General features: G+C 39.0%; 1 protein-coding gene and 1 long non-coding RNA gene across 5 annotated transcripts in view; one reads left to right on the forward strand and one right to left on the reverse strand.

Annotated features, from left to right (window-relative positions):
• The window catches only part of EFCC1 (EF-hand and coiled-coil domain containing 1), a 56,158-nt gene extending 49,434 nt beyond the window's left edge, over window positions 1-6,724 (forward strand). For 2 of the 4 annotated variants that reach the window (XM_040569107.1, XM_040569108.1), the window contains exons 7-8: window positions 1,458-1,527; window positions 3,691-6,724. In XM_040569107.1, coding sequence (XP_040425041.1) covers window positions 1,458-1,527; window positions 3,691-3,824 — 204 coding nt within the window. In that variant the 3' untranslated portion in view covers window positions 3,825-6,724. Of the gene's footprint in view, window positions 1-1,224; window positions 1,415-1,457; window positions 1,528-3,690 lie in introns of those variants that run through there. The other 2 variants (XM_040569110.1, XM_040569109.1) reach the window with 2 other exon arrangements.
• Window positions 2,828-9,628, reverse strand: LOC121075624. The gene is made up of 3 exons (XR_005823075.1): window positions 8,944-9,628; window positions 7,223-7,378; window positions 2,828-3,383 (listed from the first exon to the last, which is right to left on the reverse strand). It is a non-coding gene; the product is annotated as an uncharacterized LOC121075624 (long non-coding RNA).
• Between the last annotated feature and the right edge of the window lie 10,032 nt (window positions 9,629-19,660).

The raw sequence follows: 19,660 nt of genomic DNA on the forward strand, positions 1-19,660 counted from the left end.
GGAAGTCTGATACATGCACGAATAATGATGCAGTGCAGGATTAAGCTAGTAAAGACTCTGACTGGCAGCAAGCGTAATAAACTGTTGTGTCAAGATTTCAACATGTCATTCACTGGTCAGTCATACTATCGCACATCATCTCTGCTCAGGAGACAGTCCATCACCCAAAGTGCCGTATCTCCGTGATAATAGCACTTAATGCTAACCATTGCTGGAAACATGCCACAGAACGCTGCCAGCCTCCATAGCACAAATACAGGCAGTGACGCTGTCAACGAACAAGGTAATTCCCAGCATTCCCAGCAGAGTTTAGCAAGGATCCCCTAAGTCCCTAATGGGATATACTTCAGGCAAGAGAAAGCTTATTTAACCATAACTGTGGTTTTAAGTGTCACTTCGCCAGCATATTCACCTTCGTGTTATAAATACCCCAAGTATGTCATTTGCAACAGAATCAACCGCAAAGCAATGGCTGTCCAAAGGCAAAAGCACTTTGGCAGGACTATGAAAACCTCACAAGATGTTGCAGAGGTCATGTGTAAACCCAGCCCGCCACAAACTGCTTTCCACTGTGCCCCCACAGGGGCAGGTGAACAGAAGGCGGACGAGTGGCATCAGTGAGCAAGTCAGCGCTGCTGAGCTGCTGGCAGGTGCCTCAGCTGCTTCCAAACGGCTTCCACCCATTTTCCCTTCTGGAAGTTTTAACCAGAACAACCTCTCCCTACACATACAGAGCCTCTAAGTGCTAATTAAACTGATTGCAAGACCATCTCCCAGAAAGCATGCATTAGTGTCTAGACAGCAAATTAAGAGTGTTTGTTTTCCAGAGGCATTATGTAACATCCCCACAGATTTCTAATATAAAACTACCACTGAAACAGACCGTCCAAATCCTAAGTAGTTTTACAGTCCTCTCTGGCTAGTATTTATTACATCTCAGTATATAGCTAAGAGTTGGCCTGCCACATGATATATACAATCTCTTCTAATTTGTCTGCACCTAAAATGGAACCCAACGGACCCCAGATGGGTCTGAGAAGCCCCCTCCTGAGGTAACACCACAAAATGTGTCCATTTATCTTTCAGCACAGGCTTAGCAGAGGCCTGAACAAGCTTTCATCATGCTTGCCCTGCTTACAATTCTTGCCATCTAGATTTGTTTAGGCACAAGCTTTGGAAAACTCTGTATTTTCCACTGAATAACTACAGGTTCTCTTGTTACAGACATATTGAGCAACTGGGACCCTCTACAAACTGCTGTTATTTGAGCAGTATATAAGTTAAATGATTGAAAATAAAGCCATATCAGCCAATATCAGGTCTTGCGCTACCAGGATTCAGCTTTGTTTTCTTTCAGTTTTCAAATGCAACTACATAGTGCATAGATTATTTTTTTTGCATACATTTAAACTGGTGAAGAACATACCTGTGCCATAATATTGTTTTATTTTTTGAAGAACATATCTAAACGAGCCTTGGGGAAAATCCTGCTGAGCACTTTGGAATCCTGCCGTGACACCCAGCACGGTAAGAAAGTAAATCATATATGAAGACCAAGAATCATGAAGAGCTAAAGGAAAAAAGACTAGATAATGAACAAACAAGTAGGAAAAAATATTTCAAATACTGGGGTACAGGATGGGGAGGAAGAAGTACTATACAACAAGATTACCAATAGGAAGTGATGCTTTCTAGCCTGCGACACTTCAGAAATAAACACATCCAGGGCTTCTTTAGCTATATTTTAATTAGAATTTGGCCTTGGGGGGACAATTCAGTATCCTACTTTTGTCTGTAGGGCTTCATTGATACAAAAACATGCTACTGAGTACGCAAGCCACCTATTTATCAGGTTACTGTCCTGGTGTATATTGTATTACTCTTCTGCAACACGAACAAGGTATACAAAAATATTTCTGTAAAGAAACTGGTTCAACCTTGCACTCTTCTAATAATAACCTTCCACGTTCCCCTTATGAAAATTAAACTTGCAATCTCCTCTCCCTTGACAATGGTCCAGTGCGCCAGAGCTGCCTCTGTAGGAACCAAACAGGGATCACAGCCTGGAGGTTTAGATTTGATTACTTTGTTCCTATTAGCAGAGCATTTGTACTTACCTTCAAGAAATGAACATCCTGTACCAGGCCAAGAACATGGCTTACAGGTGCTTTTAATAGCAGACCACATTCAAATACAAGATTATAGAAGAGTAGATGTGGCCTGAGGGCTTGGTTTTGGAGAATATTAATGTTGTGGTTTAGCCCGGCTGGCAGTCAAACACCACACAGCCGTTCGCTCACCCTCCCCCCTCCCTCTCCGGGATGGGGGAGAGAAACGGGAAAGTGAAGCCTGTGAGTTGAGATAAAGACAGTTTATTAAGACAGGGAAAAGAATAACAACAATAATAATAATAATAATAGTATTAATAGTAATAATGTGTACGAAATAAGTGATGCACAATGCAATTGCTCACCACCCGTTGACCGATGCCCAGCCTATCCCCGAGCAGCCGGCCACCCCTCCACCCCGGCTAGCCACCCCTATATATTGTTCAGCATGACGTCAGATGGTATGGAATACCCCTTTGGCCAGTTTGGGTCAGCTGTCCTGGGTCTGTCCCCTCCCAGCTTCTGCTGCATCCCTAGCCTGCTCGCTAGCAGGACAGAGAGAGGCTGAAAAGTCCTTGGCTTGGTGTAAGCACTGCTCTACAACAATTAAAACATCAGCATGTTATCAGCGCTCTTCTCATCCTAATCCAAAACATAGCACCCTGCCAGCTACTAGGAGGAAAATTAACTCTGTCCTAACTGAAACCAGGACAATTAATAACAGTGATTTAGAAAGAATAACATTCAAACCATTCTGTTTTTTCCTGTTCCAAAGCCTTGTTGTTATTAGCGTGCAGCAATTGAGGGCACAGGCAGCCCAAAGCTACGCTGTGCTGTTCCAGCATGGCTGCAAAGCAAGGGAAAAGAAGGCAAGGAAAGACCTTTATTGGCTCCAAGATACCAGCACAGAGTGAAACTATACCTGGCCTATGGGTCAGATACTTTCTTGTCAAGCACAATAGAAAAGGAGCCTGTTAGAATACACGACACATTGCCAGGCAGTGCTACTACTTATACTGTGGGGAACACTGACTCCAAGTGATGCTGCTGAAACAAATTACCTCCTGCTGTAACCGCAACACATCTCAGCTTCCTAAAACAACACCAAGGAGTTAAATAGTGAAGTAGCTTTGTAAACGGCCTGACCATTCTGCTTCACCATTGCCATAAACTTTTCATCTTCTCTGCTTTCAATTTGCTGGCTGTGCACTTGATGTGACGTAAGCAGCTTTCTTAAGTCTTTGTAATCAAACATTTTCTTCCTGTTTGACAAAACTAAGCAAGGGAATGGTTGAATTAGCAACTTTTTGTTGTGATATGAAGTAATCTTTGGTACACTTGTATGTGAGAACTCAATAGGTAGTGAATGAAGCAAAAGAAACAGTAAAGAAAACAGTACATGCACCCAGTTCTATTCTCATTTTTACAGGAAAATAAATTCATTATTTGTTCTCAACATTTAGGTATTTTATGTTAATTACTTGCAATAGCACCTACGAAGAAGAGAGCTCATGTTATGATTGTTAAAGTGCAAATTTCTGTCTTTGTTCAAACTATAACGTTTGCGATTTTCTTTTAAAAGGAAAAGCCCACCTATTTGAAGTCCTAGATACTCTCTACCAGGAGCTGACAGCCTGTGAACTCCTACAAAGCCAGCCCCTGGAGAAGGCGCAGAGTTGCCAGTCCTTGTCCAATCCACTGGTCATCTCATGCTGAGCGGTGCTGCCAGCTGTAACCTGCACAACCGGCTGAACGACGGCCCTCATGCATTCAGCCACTGGATGAATGAATAAGACTTGTCCAATTCGAAGGAGCTCAGTAATAGAAAAGAGCAATAGAATAATTAAGCCACGCTATCAAAGGTATGCTGCTTCCAGGAAGAGCGCCAGTTCCTCAGCTGACAGCAGTCTACCCTGACGTGCACAAGCTTTCAGGTTACGTGAGCATTTCGTAGCAATGCCCGTCTCTGACAGCAGCCTAACCATCCTTGTACAGCCCTGGGACTTCACTGGTTAACCAAATAAAAAGAATCCCAAATACACCGACCTGACCCATTTAGATTTACAGCCCTGGTTACACACTGCCTGGGCACAATTTCTAGCTTTTGTGATAGTTCAAAAGCAAAAGGCAGCCTATGAATTTACTGGCAAGTAAACTGCTTCTGTAACATACGAGTAACAAAGTGACTGCATTATAAACATACACACGACTCTATGCCGGTAGTGAAAGCTTTAAGGACTCATGTATAAAATGTATGTGTGTGCGTCTGTATATGTGATTCAATTATTCATCTTATTTAAAGATAGATTTGTTATTGCTCTGCTGAATTTTATATTTGCAATTACAGAGATGCCTTAGAAATCTGCAAGAGCCTTTGCCAATGATAGGCTTGGATTTTATATTAAAATTTACATTTCACTTCTTGGAAAAGGTACAATGCAATCTTGCTCCCAGGGAAGGACTGACAAATTCACTTTGCAACGGCTGCCATTGCTGCATTAGCAAACGCCATGTGCAGTAAATGACTTTTTTCTCTCACTGGCTTTCCCTCAGTGCAACTGGATGCAAAGCTGGGCCCCACTTGCAAATGCATTAAAGTAAAACACTGGGCCTAATCATGGTGCCACGTAACATCTTAATCATCAACAGAATAATTCCTGGAGGCAAAAATGAAAAAACATGGGCTGCTTCCAAAATGCTTTCACTGTTTCATTCAACTATCAAACACAGAAACTAAAAGAGCAGAGTTCTGAAATCATCCAGATGGATTTATGTTATTAAAAAGATGCACTGGGGAGCTTTTAAGAATGTGAAATGATTTGTCAGCAATGAAATAAGACCAGACAATTCAGAACTGTGCATGTATGATTTTGTTCCAAGAAAATGGATTTCTTATTAGACAAAGATCCTTACCACAATCCAATCTGGGGAGAAAGCGGATTTCTATTCCCTTTTATTCAGAAAACATTATATAGGTTGTATACGCCTCCATCCAAAATTGCACTACATGACTTAGCATCTGGAAACCCAAAAGTCTATAATATATATTTTAATTTCATTTTAGAGGGGGAAAAAAGATGTTTTGCAAGCAATGGAACGAACTCTAGTCAACAGTGTTTTACCCAGGATTTTTTCTGGCTTAATAGAAGATTAAAAAATAGATATATATTTTTAATGTAGATTTTTCGTATAGATAAGTTAGACATGACAGATTTAGTGCAATATTCACTCTGTAAGAAAGAAGACCATATACTAATACTAAATACAATACTAACATAATACTAAGCATAAGATACTATTACTTATTTTATACCAGACTTATGCTACAAAAACTATACGCTAAATGTGCAACAGATAAAGGTTAAAATGAGAGCACAGTTCCCTGCTCGAGTTCATTTTCTCCCAAATCAAGAACAAGTATCTGCCTTTGTGCAGCTCTCTTGGACATTTCCAGGAACGTATAAAGAGAGAAAATGTCAGCAAGTCATTAAATAAGCATGACCTATGTGTATATTTGGCAGAAGGGGTACCTCAGGAATAGGTTTGTAATGCAAGTACATGCCTGATTATGGCTACCTTCATGTACTGCAGGATTCTTTCAACACTCAAATCAATATTATTTACTGTATCCACTCCAGATATACACATACGTGGCGGCTTGTATTATATACACTTATGTATGCCTTAATAGAGCTATGCTAACTGTATACTTTTAGGATCTTTTTCATCACTGAGTTTCTACTTCTAATATATTTCTGGAAATCTAAATTTAAGTAGAGTGCCGTGCTAATGACAAAGCAGGGGAGGAGCGATATAATCTGAGTGAGCAGTGCCCAGCTTACCCAAGCAACAGTTGAGCTGCATTTGGAAACTGGAACATGTCACTGGCAACCTAAGCTGCTGTTAAGGGAGAAGCAAACAGCTGAGGTAAAAGGAAGCTTTTGTGAATAAATAAACATTTAACTGATATAAGAAAAAAAAATCATATCTTGTTAAATTAGTTAAATTACTAACATTTTTATTTCTTTACAAAATGGCTATATCAGAATGATTTTTGATACATCAGCATATCCTGATTAATCTTTTGAATTGGATTGGTTTTTTTTTTTTTTTTTTTTTTTTTTTTGGCATAACTGAAGAGAATGTTTCAGTGTGGCAGCAATCCAGGTGCTTCCAAAAAAAGATGTTTATTTTAACTTCAAAGAGCAATTAATGTGAAGGAAGTCAGACTTGCAGTATTTCTGTGAGAAGAATGGATCTTCAGGATGGATCAAGAGGCAGCCCTCAGTCAAATCCTTGCTGGAAATCAGAGGCATAGCAAGGCATTGTACTTTGAAAGACCTCCTTTGTTTTATACTGTAGCCTCAATGTAGCTGTGGCTGATAAATATTTAATATGAAGCTGTGTAAAGAAGTGACTTTAAATCAATGTAATTGAGAAATTTCTAGCTCTGCCTCAAAAGCAGGTAGGCTTCAACAGTTTGATCTGTTACTTGGAACCCATTCAAAAGAGACTGCACAGTAATCTTGGGAAGCAAACCCAAATCCCTCTGTTTTCTGTAGACCTAGTTCCTTCAGTCTAGTGACTACAGTGGATTTCAGCTACTTTTTATTAAATAAATAAATAAACCTTGCCTTTTTGAGTATTGGAATTTTTCCTAAATAAACAGCTAACAGAAACACCCGACCAAATCTCATTAATAGCTTCACCGTATTTCAAACAATAATGTAGAAGCAGTCATTACCCCCAGGGTTGACTGCATAAAAAACTCCTCCTTTGAATAGTCCTCACAGTAATATACCGTGCAATTGCTCACCTAGCACAAAGTTGATGTTAGATTTGCACAAACCAGTACTTCACATTGCAGGGAACGCATTTTGTAAAACAAATTTCCCTATATGACAAGAACTGAAAAGATAACAATGCACACTGAGACTTCCATTCAAAGGGTATAACTACAAATCCAGCACCCCACATCTCTGCAAACACTTTTTTCGTTGTATGTTTACCAAACGGTAAGAAATGACCCTATGCTTTCATGTTGACGTATCAATAAAGTAAAAGATCACAGAGAGTGTGCATGTGCTATAAACACAGCAAGTGTGACTGCCCACCTAAAACTGTGTAAGAAGTCAAAACCCATCGGAGCATGCCTTCCCAGAGCTTCTTCGGTCAGTTGGAAAAACACGTCGGAGGAGTACATGTGACATGTTACCAGATGAGACCACAGCCCTGTTGTACAGTTCTGGTGTGGTTCACTTAGGTCCTGTCTGTAGAAGAGAACCACACTACTTTGATTTTCAGTTAAAAGGGCTAAAACAACTTAATTATGCTGGCTTTGAGGCATTGTGGTTGAACTCTGGCCTTATACCTTGCTTGAGATCTTATTCTCTCCCCAACATGCTCATTCCAAATTCTAGGGTTTTTTTAGCTTTATTTTATTTTATTTTATTTCATTTCATTTTTAACAGCATATGGTAATTCCATTCTTACAGAAAGGACAGTTTGTTTCCTCCCAGTTATATTTGATGGGAATCCCTAATGTAATTCACCCCAGAGGAAAAGTTACTCTTTGTCACATTTCCATATGGCCTTTCTTTCTTTTCCTTCTTCATCACTACCTGCGGAGCAGTAAACCCTCAGGCACCCAGATTTTGTACTTTAACACTGGTGTCCAGTCTCCCTCAGAGAGCTGCCAGGAGTGTTCTCAGCACTCCTAACCCTTGTTCCTGCAAGTCTCTGGGAAGGTGCTGCTCACACAGCAGCAGAACGGGCCCTCTCCCCTCCTCATACATCCTCCAGACCTGGTGGGTTAGTTCTCACCGACTCTGCTCACGTAGCGTATTTGCACTTCGTTAGCCTTAGCAGATCTCCACAAACTGTGATCAGCCTCACTTTCTCGGCAGCTACCATCATATATCTGGTACAATTTATGCTGAAAATGAAACTTGGCCCTAAGAACAAAGCTGGGGTATTTCCTCCACCCATCTCCACGGTGTTCCCACAAAACAACCCTTCTGATTTGACTCCTTTCTCAAACTACTGTCTTCTCCCAGTGCCCTTCTCACTTACGGTTTGGCATGATTCTACCTGAGAGAACCTGAGGGTCTGCAACACTCCAGGCACAAGCAGAGTTTCCTCCTCACATTATTATTTTTTATTTTTTTTTTACTTTATACAAGGTATTAACTATAAGAAATTCCACCTGATATATAAAGGTTATTCAATAATTGTCCAATTTATTTTCTCTGAACCTCTACCTGGCAGCCATGTCGCAGCTGTTACACTGATTTACAAAACTTCTGCACCAAGTCAGTGTGGCAGTCTCCAGTCTCTAGCCAGAGCTACTCCAAAAGTTTGCTGGTATTTGTACGCACTTTTGGAAGAAAAAAAGTCCTTGGCACTGGCCTGTGTTTGCTGAATTTCTCGAAAATTAAGTAATTAAGTTTTCTATCCTTTATGATACAGGCCATTAATCTACTACATGGTATATTTCCAATGCTGAAAGACTGTTTATATTTCATTTTTTTGATTTCATTGGACTGCTAAGAAGAAGGGAACACTTTCAAACAGTGCAACATAAAATAGAATTGCTAGGTATGAGAATGACAGTGATCATTCCCAGCACATGTGACACATCGCATTACTAGCCAAAGGGTCTCTCTTAGATTTATAATGTCTTGGATTTTAAAGATACTCAATCCTTTAATATTTACATTACCTTATTTGATTACTAATTCTATGTGTAATTCTGCATAATAAAAAAGCAATAGAGTGTGTTTCTGAGCATGAAATTCAATTGGAAATCATCCTTATTTCCTGAATTACACCTTACTTTCAAAGTGGCCAGTATTTTCAGAGTTCCTGTTAGGTTTCCGTTCTACTTTTTTTGGCTCTTTTGTAAACAGGTTCCAGCCATACAAGTCCCACTCTGTGGGAACTACGAGAATAGAGACATTTCTGAGAAAATAGCAGAGGGTAAGCAGAGCAAGGTATGCAACCAGGCTTAAAGCACCACAGGGCTGCTCCTACCAAAAGACAGCCTGTACCAATTGATCTAAAGCTGGCTACCAAATTTCTCAGATCACACCTTACTCAGTGAGCTCAGCATATGTCAGGCTTATGAAACACTTAATTTAACACACCATGTAGAAACATACTAATGAGATAAGGCCAATGAGCAATGTCTCTACTGAGGGCATATCTTCCCTACAGACCTATTGCGGGGGATCAGCAGCAGCACCCCTGCATGCCAGGCAGATTTATCCAAGTGAGAGTGGATAGGCTTCAAAACCACATTCAAATATAATATTCTCTGTGGGGTTTTGTATGAATAGTACTTTTGAGAGCACAATACAAATTACACTATAAATGACTACTTTATGATTCTGCCTCAAAGAACTATGAGCTAACTTATCTTTGTCAAGGAGTAAACAAGGGCTGTAGGATGACATTGAAAAATTATCAGCATTCAAGTGGTTTCACCCACATCCTCACTGCAAAGCAAAAAAGTCATAAGAGCTCAGTGTCTGTCCTATTATAGTTGGGGACAATTTCTGCACTTAAAGAAAGTTTTGTTGTTTTATAGTTCTGGTTTTGCTGACTATTAGTGATTTTGTCGCAACTACAAGTTGAAAAAAGTACTCTGATAAAGCTAATGTTCAGTAGATCATCAAACATTTTTTAGCTCTGAAAGTTAGAAAAAAAAGAGGGGAAAAAAGAGAAAATACATGGAGGGTGAGACAACTTGACCTAAACATACAATTTAGACCCCCAAAACATGATTTTTAAAATAAAGAATACACAATAACAAGGGGAGGGACTCTCTCTCTCTGTTTGTGTGTGCATGTGCATGTGTGTGTGTGTGTTTAACCTGGAGAACAAAGTTCACTATACATTCACAGTGCTAGTCCAGCACATGCAGCAGTATTCCTCTCTTTCTTGTCAAGCACTGCAGCTCTAACCAGCAGAGATCAGCTCTGGGGACAACAGAAGCAGTCAGGATGGCTGCTAATGACTTATGAACAAATATCTGTCATGCCCTGGGCTGAGACACACCACCAACTCATCTACCAAAGGATTGATAGCCACCCAAAAATGTCACCCGATTTTGAGAGTCATTTGAAAGACACTCCTGAATGTGCTCAGATTTTAAACCTAATAGCCCTCCGAGGTCTCCTCCGAGCCCTGCCATCGACAGCACGTAGCATATCCTACTGCCATGGAAACCATTTCTAGGTCACCTTTACATAACAGTGCAGAGAAAACATCTTATCACCAACTCCACCATTACAGCACACTCCTTTTCAATGAAGATTGCAGTAACCAGCTTAACTTTTGCTGTAATTACACCAATAAAAAGACATACTCTCTCCAGTATAAAGATGGGAACATACATACCATGCAGGAGGTCTTGGCTCAGAGTCTGCTGTTACACTTCTAGTCTTTTAGGGAAGGAAGCAAAATGACTGCCTGATCCTATGCATCCATTTTGTAACTCAAGCTGTATGACAGCTTGTGTTAAACTAATGCTTTAGAGGAAATCATTAGCGCTGAGAGAACCTACCAAGAAGGAAAACACAGCTGGAGCTGCTTTGATGTATCTAGCTGGAACTACGTATAAATAAAACTGACAGAACCAATAATTTGAGTCACAAAATCAGATTTAAGGAGCCATTGAACTGAACAACAATCTACTGAGTAGAGACAGAAAGGAGACGGGAAGCATTTCAAATCCTGAAACAGAAATATTTCAGGACATGAGAAATAAGAAATAATTACATATCAGATGCTTTTCTGTTCAGGGAATGCCAAAGGCTTACTGATGCTGGAGGAAGAGACTGAATTTTTACAGTGACTGTCAGTGAACACTCTAACCTGATTATTTTAAGTATGGAATCAGAATGTTCGGATCTGTGAAGGAAGTGCCTTTAGCTAGATGGAATTTGGAAATGGAACCTATTAATAAAGATAAACAAAGTTTTCATATTATATTGACAAATGTGAACATTTTATTTCTATGGTGAATAATTTTAACAATGGGTTGCTCTCAAGAACTTACACTGCAGGATTTCTAGCTTATGGGCAGGGCACAGTCCTCCACTCCAACAGCTGTCAGTTCTCAGGAAATACATTAATATAATAGCTATTGATTGTTTTCTTTTTTTCCAACTTTTTTTTTTTTCCTAAGGATGAAGCAGAAATGTTTAACTAGCAACCACCATTTCATAAACTGAAGTTGTTGCAAGTCATGGTAGACTGACCTGAATTTATCCTATTATTTAATTGAATGTACAAGTCATCCCCAAACTCTTGAGAGTTGAAGCATGACAGAAATAGCAAGCAATTAAAAAATACAGGAAGAGAGGAAAAATAATATAGCTGAGACTCTGAAATAAAACATATTTGACAATGCTGAGACCACAGAAAAGAAAATTCTGCTGACAAGAATTGTACAAGAAAAAGTTCTCAAGAACATGTAGAAGAAAAGGGAGAAATCCCTTGTTTTTATTTTATGTCCTGTACAGGCAAGTCAGCAGATGTGGAACCACGTTGACAAGGTGGAACTGAGAAAAGCTGAAGCACAACTTTTCAAACAACTGCAAAGTCACAGCATTGCACAGAAATGCAGAACTAATTGTTATCTCTAATATTTTAGAAGGCTAGACTATGAACTTCATGATAGGTTAGGATAAAAACCTGCTTGTTCCTTTTCTGAGGAATATATCTGAATGCACGTTAGTAGAACTTGGATCAGTATTAGAAAAAGGCTGTGAAAAATCATTAAGGAGAATATATTTCAGTATAATTAAATACAAATTTAAATATAGATTACTGAACACTAAATGGTATGTGAAATATAGGAAACAGCATGCTTGTTTGTGCTATAAAATCATCTAGGGTTAAGAAATCAAATATTTGAACAATCCATTTAAATATAAATAATTAAATATTCTAAAGTCCATTGAGAGACTGACTTTTCATCAGAGTGGAACAAGTTGAAACACAAAAATACAGGGTTTTGCCCCAGTAAAGTACTACACACAAACTGCAACACTGCATCAAGATGACACCCACCTCCACGCAGTCAGTCTGAACAATTCAGCAGTCAGGGCAGTCTTCTGGGAAGGGTGGAACTGAAATTCAGGTCTGTGCTTTGAATCAAGAAGGACTTCAATGACAATCTCTTGCAACCTCTATGAAGGCCAAGAGCACCCTGGCAGGTGAGGGGATCTTATTGATGTGTTACTCCCATTGATACGGCAAGAGGTCACAGGCACTAATTGACGTACAGGAGATTCAATTTAAACATAAGACTTTTTGTTTGTTTTACTGTGAGGGTGGTCAAGCACTGGCCCACACTGCCCAGAGCGTTTGTGGAGTCTCCAGCCTTGGAGTTATCCAAAGCCCAGCTGGTGACAGGAGCAATCTGCTCCAGCTGACCCTGCTTCGAGCATAGCAGTTGCACTGGGCAATCTCCAGAGGATTCCCAGCCTCAGATTCAACTATTTTGTCATTCCAAGAGTCTCTAATATATAGAGATGAAGGTCTCTACAGTTTGTGGTTTTCATCGATAACATTTTGAATATGAAGAGTATTATAGAAAATATACAATAAGAAAGCAAAATGGCGGAAGAATAGCCATTGACTTTGCCAACATGGGAAATCTGTATCCCTCACTTAACAGAAATCCCACCCTTGACAAAATACCAGTTGAAGTTCACTTAACTGCTACTCTTCAATTGAATCTCATTTTGTGATGGCAAGAGCCAATGTTGTGAAGAAACCTAATCTGCTTTCGAATTTAGAGGCCTTTAAAACTTAAAGTTTAGCAATACAGAAACCTGGGTTTACTTCATTCTTTCTTTCATGCAGGAAAACAGCAACTCCAAGTTTATTCTGTTTGTAACTTTTAAGGAAAAGGGAACTTAGAGCTAAAAAGTAATGGCTTTTAAAAGTGCTTTCAAACCTTTTAAGACATTTGACATTGCCTTATAGGTAGAAACAGAATTAGTAACAAAAATCAGCATTTAGGCCCATATGCTGCCACTACTAAAAATGGAAAGAACCTACTCCAGCAATTTGTATGTAATCTTTGGAAATTCCTTGTTACAGACTGCAGATTCAATTCACTCCTGCACAGATGAATAAACTTTGTAAATAGTTTTAAAGCTGCACCTGAAGTTGAATGATAACATTGTGAACACCTGGTCAGAAATTCTGCTGAAAATAAACTGCTGGAGATCTTAGAAGGATAGTGGAACTATAGTTTAGCCTTTGACTGGCTCATAAATTGTCAGACAAACAAACAGAAAATGCAAGTCACATTTTCCCTTTTTATTTTTTCACTATCTCTCCTTGCCCAGCCAATACCACATAAAAATTTCAAAACAAAACACAGCAGCTGTGGACACAGGAATGCTGACATGTCATTTTATGACCCTACTACAACTATGCTACCGTGCAAGTGGGCTGAACAGACCCCCAGCAAGGTCTTTGGAAACATTTTAAATGGTAAGAAAAAATGAACCATAATAGAAAAGCCATTTAGATTCAAGTTTAATTTTCACAGTATTAAGTTATAATAATGACTCAAGACAACATCCCTAGCAAGCAGTACGCTGTGTTTACACACATCTCTGCCATAATTAAACACAAGGTAATTTTGCTATTCAAACAATTTGAGCATTTCATGCTCATATTTGCTCTGTTTAATCACCAATGACAATGTAATAAGTTCCTACTCAGTTACATCTAGAGCACTTAGCCACTCGCTGCAATACATCCTTCCCCAGTTCCAGGTCCTCCAATATTCATTATTTCCTTTGACCTTAGATTTTGTCTTGGAAGAATAAATGGTTCTTTATCAAGCAGAAGGCAGACAAGGGATATTTCCCAATAAACAACTTCTATGTTGTGTGACCAAGGACAGCTACCTGTGTCAGTGCTTTATATTCCCTGCTTGGTTCTTCTAATAACTCTCATTTATCTTAGTGCTCAAAGGTGCACATATTATATATTTTAAACCAAACCATTAAATTCCCACCGACTTCACAATAAGTTACATGGGAAATTGTCTTCTCATGGGTAAAATCCCCATGTTTTATTGTGTTTTACCAGTTGATACTCACATATTTCTCTGAATGAAGTAAATATTGGGTATGCAAGAATAAGAGAATATCACTTTTCATACCACATGCCAAAACAGTACTTGGTAACCATAACAGTCAAAGATACTTGCGTTTGAAAAGTCAGTTCAAGATAAAGACATCAGGGACATGCTTTCCCTTTCCTAGCAAGAACAACAGACCAGGAACTTTCCAGTGAAATACTTTGGTCAGGAAAAGTGCATGACCTTAAATGAGTTGTATTTTGTTGATATAAGTTGCGTCAAGGGCTCTGCAGCATAACCAGCAGTCAGGGGATACGGTGCTCACCCTGGAGGCAGAAGATGGAATGTAATTGAGTGGGGACTTAACTTTGGTCTCCCATATCAGCACTAATTCTCCAACCGTTGTGTTATTGACCTGCTGGGTTCTCTCAATCTCTCCTGTTGGAGCTGCCCCACTTTGCATAAATAATTGGATGTCATGCAGAGCAAGGAATTATACCCAGTTCTCCCACATCCTAGATGAAAGCTATGAAAAATGGGGTGTCCAGTTCAACTTTATATGCACCCCTCAGGTTAATCCAGTTTAAATCTGCTTTTTGAGTAAGGGATAAGAGTTGTTAGAGATGAATTAGCTAACTCTTAAACAAATCTGAAATAAGCAATTTACATCCAGTCTTCCCTTCCTGTCCCCAGAACAAGAAAAACTATTCACACAGCCTTTCACAGTCTGAAATAAGACCTTAGGTAAGAACAATAGAAAGTAAGAGCACAAAAAAGACCTAATGTGAAGTGAGCTGTCCCCGTCACAAAACCCACAACCAGTCCCTCCAATTTCCGTGACACTGGAACAGGAAGGGTGGGTATGGCATGGTACAGAGAAGTGCATTACCCTTTCATCCAACAGCATGGGGGGTTGTTCAGGGCAGAGCTGAGAAAGCTGAAGGGGAGAAATGGAAAAGCCCCTTTTCTGGGCCTGTATGTCATCCACTTCATGCACGCAGCTCCTCCATTAGCATTACAGTTTTTTTAGAAAATTCAGCCATGTTCAGTTCAGAAAAACTTGAGCTCAATTGACTCATAGAACACTATCAGTGATATTAACTGGTGTTCCTGAATGTTGAAGGGTATTTTATTTATAATAATCATATTAATAACATGTCATAAAGAAGTAATTCAAAATGTAAGGAAAAGCTATATATCTACCACAAACACATTGTTCAAGAGCGTGCATCACATTTTGCAGGATAAAAACAGCTCTTTAAATCTCTAATAATTGTCAATGTCAAGCACGCATCCTGAAAAAAGGTTTATGTTTTCTTCCATACATTTTCCTTTTTTCTTTCCTTTTTTTTTTTTTTCCACAGTGATTCTTGTTTCATATATTTCAAAATACTTTTCCACTGTTTCAAATATTTTGAATACTTTTACCTATCAGTTAATGCCAGTCTGGTTTTATGTTTCCTCTCACTTATTGCTTACCTGGTATGCTTCAGGGTTAAGCCACAGTAAACATTCCTAAAAATAGCTAGCCACATGCAAATGCAATTTAGATAGCAACTGGGTATTTTCCTTCTCATCAAGGACAAGCTACATATAGAAACACATTAAATACTACAATCTTCAAAAAAGCTATTGTTTTTGGTGTTTTCTTTTTACAAGTCATAATAACTTAAATGCAGTCTCCCTATAAGAACATTCACTGTCAACTATTTAATAAATGTAAAACTTCAGTACTTAAGATCCAAGAAAGTTATACATTTTCTGATGTTCTACGATACATAAAATTAATAGCAAACAAGTTCTAATATAAAATCAACCTAAGGATTTTTTCACAGGTTTAATAAAAAAACAGATCTTTTTTACCTCAAGCCTGCAAACAATATTGTCAAGAATTTAAAGAGTTGAAGTAAAGTTGCTTGTGAGTTGCAACATTGGCATCAATGGATTAAAACTGTAAAAGGGATTGAGACCTTGTCACAAATTATTGGCTGAAGATATCGGTAATGTATTCATGTTGGTTTGTTGTCAGAGGTATTACCAAAGTCAGGGTGTGAGGGAAACTTTATTTAGTTTGCTTTGCAGACAGATCATCCTATTCCCACCCATATTCTGTGTGCACTTATTTTAACATTCTGAGACAACCTGGTGGGTGAAATGTCAAAAGCCAAAAGATTTAGATCTATTTCAAAAGCCTAGTGCAAAACATACTCCTACTCACAGAGCTGTGCTACCTAGCCTCAGTAGTTTATGCCAGGAACTTCACTTAATATTCTACCCCAATATGACTCTATTATCTGATTTTATTTTCCTATAATAGAGTGTGTCATAAGCTCTTAATTTCACCAGTTCTCCATGGCATTGCAGCTATTGGGTCATTCAAATTGCAGCACTGGCAAAGCCAAACAACCCATTCCCTGCGAGCAATGATTCTTCACACAGGCTTTAAAACATTACAGAGAAGGTCCTTTTTTTCTGCCTTCTTTCTTTGAAGTAAATCCTAAGCTTTAGAATCTTTATTATCACTGTTACCATTATCAGCTAATCTGAAGGCTAGCACCCATATCTTCTACAGTTGCCTCAAGGAGCAACTTTTCCTAAATAAAGTACAGATTCCAGCAGATCCAGTGCCTTGCTATCCATGTAGCTATCTTTTGGCCTCTATCTTCCCCCTGTTTTGCAAGGTAAACTGCCTCAGTTTAGGTAAGCTAAATTTGGCAAAAATCAGATGATTTCAACGATAGGAGTCAACTCTTGGCTTCTATTCAAAAAGTTCTCAAACACAAATATAGTTCACACTGCTGAAGGTACGTTAGTGAAAGCATGTTTCCTTTGCCCACTTAACTCTAATGTGAAAATAACAGCAGATGTCTTTTTTGGCTTACAGTCTGGCCAAGCAGAAGTTTTTAAGGAAAACTACTACATAAAAAGTACTAACTCTCAAGCTGTGATATATTAGGATTCGTGTACAGCAATATGTTGAGTGCATCTCTGTTGATTGTGCATTAGATATGCTCTTAGAATACAATCCTAGCAACACAATTTTAGCAGGGCTCTAAACCTTGGCTGGTTTTTGGACAGCTATACAGACACACTCGCAGACACAGACGCACCCACACAGACACACACACACACACACACTGCTTAAAAGAATGAAACCACAAAAGACAAAAGACCTGTTCTAGAAAAAGGAGGACCGAACCAGGTTATGAATCAATACAAACTATGTCTCCTCTCCCCAGCAGGAAAGCGGCTGCAGGCTAAATCTGCATATTGCATATGTCTGCACTGAAAATAATGGAGTTGTAATGGGTGGAACAGATGGGAGGATGAAAGAGGAAAAAGTAAGTGGTGAAGAACATACATCTATCTCTAGTAGCAGCAAAGTGCTGAAACAAAGACCTGGAGTAGCCAGAAAGAAATGCTTGTAGAAGAAGAAAAATAAACCACTTGAGAAATATAAGCTATTCAACTCTCTTGTTCTCCCTGATTAAGTAAAGATAACTTGCTCTGATCTGTAAATTGTAACTACTCCTGTGTGTGGATATTATTTTGAAATAAAATGCCTTTTTCTTGTTCAGCTTTACTGGATGGTTTTGAATTAATAGAAAGGAAACAGACACTCACTGCAGCGTGTGTCCACACATAGAATCTGTCAGCTATTTCTCAGCAGGTCCAAGAGCAAACAAGACCTGCATGATACATGTCCATTCTGTTTTTTTAATGAGGAGAAAATTCTTTACTATCAAAATATTTGCAATACACTCAAGGCTTTAAGTGGAGTTTGAGTGATTCTTTGCCTCTTGGCATGTGTTGAACATCATGCTATAACAACATGGCTGTCTTCTGGAGAAGAACGAGGAGGTAGCTATTCGTCTGAGGGCCCTCTTTCACATCGCCAGAGATGACCACGTAAACTTTTGCCACAACCAGAGCATGCCAGCAGTTCTACACACTCATATGATTTTCTGCAGTGGTCGTGCAACGATGTTGCTGTTATCTTTATACTGCATGAAGTAGCACCCAGACTTTTCATTGTATTTTAAGCATCCTGCCCTTGGGGCTTGTCCATGTAAAAAAAAAATGCTGTTAGCAGCTCTGTACTCATGAAAATTCACATCATGCTAGCACCCGCATGAGACCTTTAAAACCTCTCAAAGATGAATCTCCAGAACATTTGTTCAAAGTCACAAGTATTTTCACCCTCTTCAAGAGGCTACTTTACGTGCTGACTCTGAGCAGAAAAGACAGGTACTGAATTTCAGTTTACAGACTTCCCTAGAAATAATAGAAGCCCCCAAATTAGGTGACACCTGCACTGTTTATTAGTTATATCCAATATCCCGAAGGCTGAGAAAATCCCAGTCTTCACTGAATTGAGAATTAGTGCCTGTGCTTCTTTCCTCAGGTCTTCAATATAAGACCGCTGGGAACTTTGCCCCAAGTCAAATTGCTGACTGCTCTGTGCGTTCTTTTATCCGCACCATTAATCACACTCAAAACAAGAAGCTTCCTGAACAAGTATTTTCAAGCATAGGGTTTTGATGGCCCTACTTGACAAGTCAGGAAAAAAAAATGGAATTCTGGAACTCCGGAAATTAACAAATTCACATTTTTCTCAAAGAGATTTTTTTCACTGAAAATAATACACCTATTTACTGAACCACTTTCATATATAGAAATGGTAAAGTCCTGGCCACTCAAGCCTTAGGTTCTAGCCCTAGCAGTTAGGTTTTTTTTCTCTTCCAGAAACCCCTCTTTCAGCCAGATGTTGGCACACGCCATTAAGCTCAAGAAAATGCTTAGGTTACAGAGCTCTCACGGGCACTGCTTTTTACAACCAAGCCTTGGGGTGTGAATTCACTAGCTTGAGTACCAATGTCATTGTTTCCTTTTCCATCTATGTATCTAATGTTTTTTTATCAAGCACCTGGCTGTGGAGGGGTGGAATTACTGCCTCCCACCTTTTCTTTGACACCAGATGTATGACTAATCTCAGGCAGTGCCCGCAAGCCCCACAGGTGAGGCTCTCTCCATTCTGTCTACCCAGTTAAGCCCTTCAGGCACAGTTTTATTCACAAAAATGAAATACTCTTTTTCAACCTACTAATGTTCAGAGCAAGATTAAGAAAGAGTTGATGGAATTTTTATACATTTTTCCCAACTGCTAGAACTGCAAAATGAGCAAAAACTAAGATTTGTAATAGAGCTCTGTTGAACCATAGCAATCTAGCAATAGCAATTAAACTGGAGGTAGTATATAGACATTTAACTTGCCATGCATTTTGGAAAAGGGTTCTCGTTACTGTGCATTGTGTCTCATTGATAGGGATTTATCAGAAATGCCACTGAGTTCAGAGAGAAAGAAAAGGAAAAATAATTGGATTCGCTAGGAAAAAGAAATTAAAAAAATGAGAGAAAATGATTTTTTGTAGTCATAAAA

Source organism: Cygnus olor, chromosome 10, assembly GCF_009769625.2.
Source record: "Cygnus olor isolate bCygOlo1 chromosome 10, bCygOlo1.pri.v2, whole genome shotgun sequence".
Taxonomy (NCBI): Eukaryota; Metazoa; Chordata; class Aves; order Anseriformes; family Anatidae; genus Cygnus; species Cygnus olor.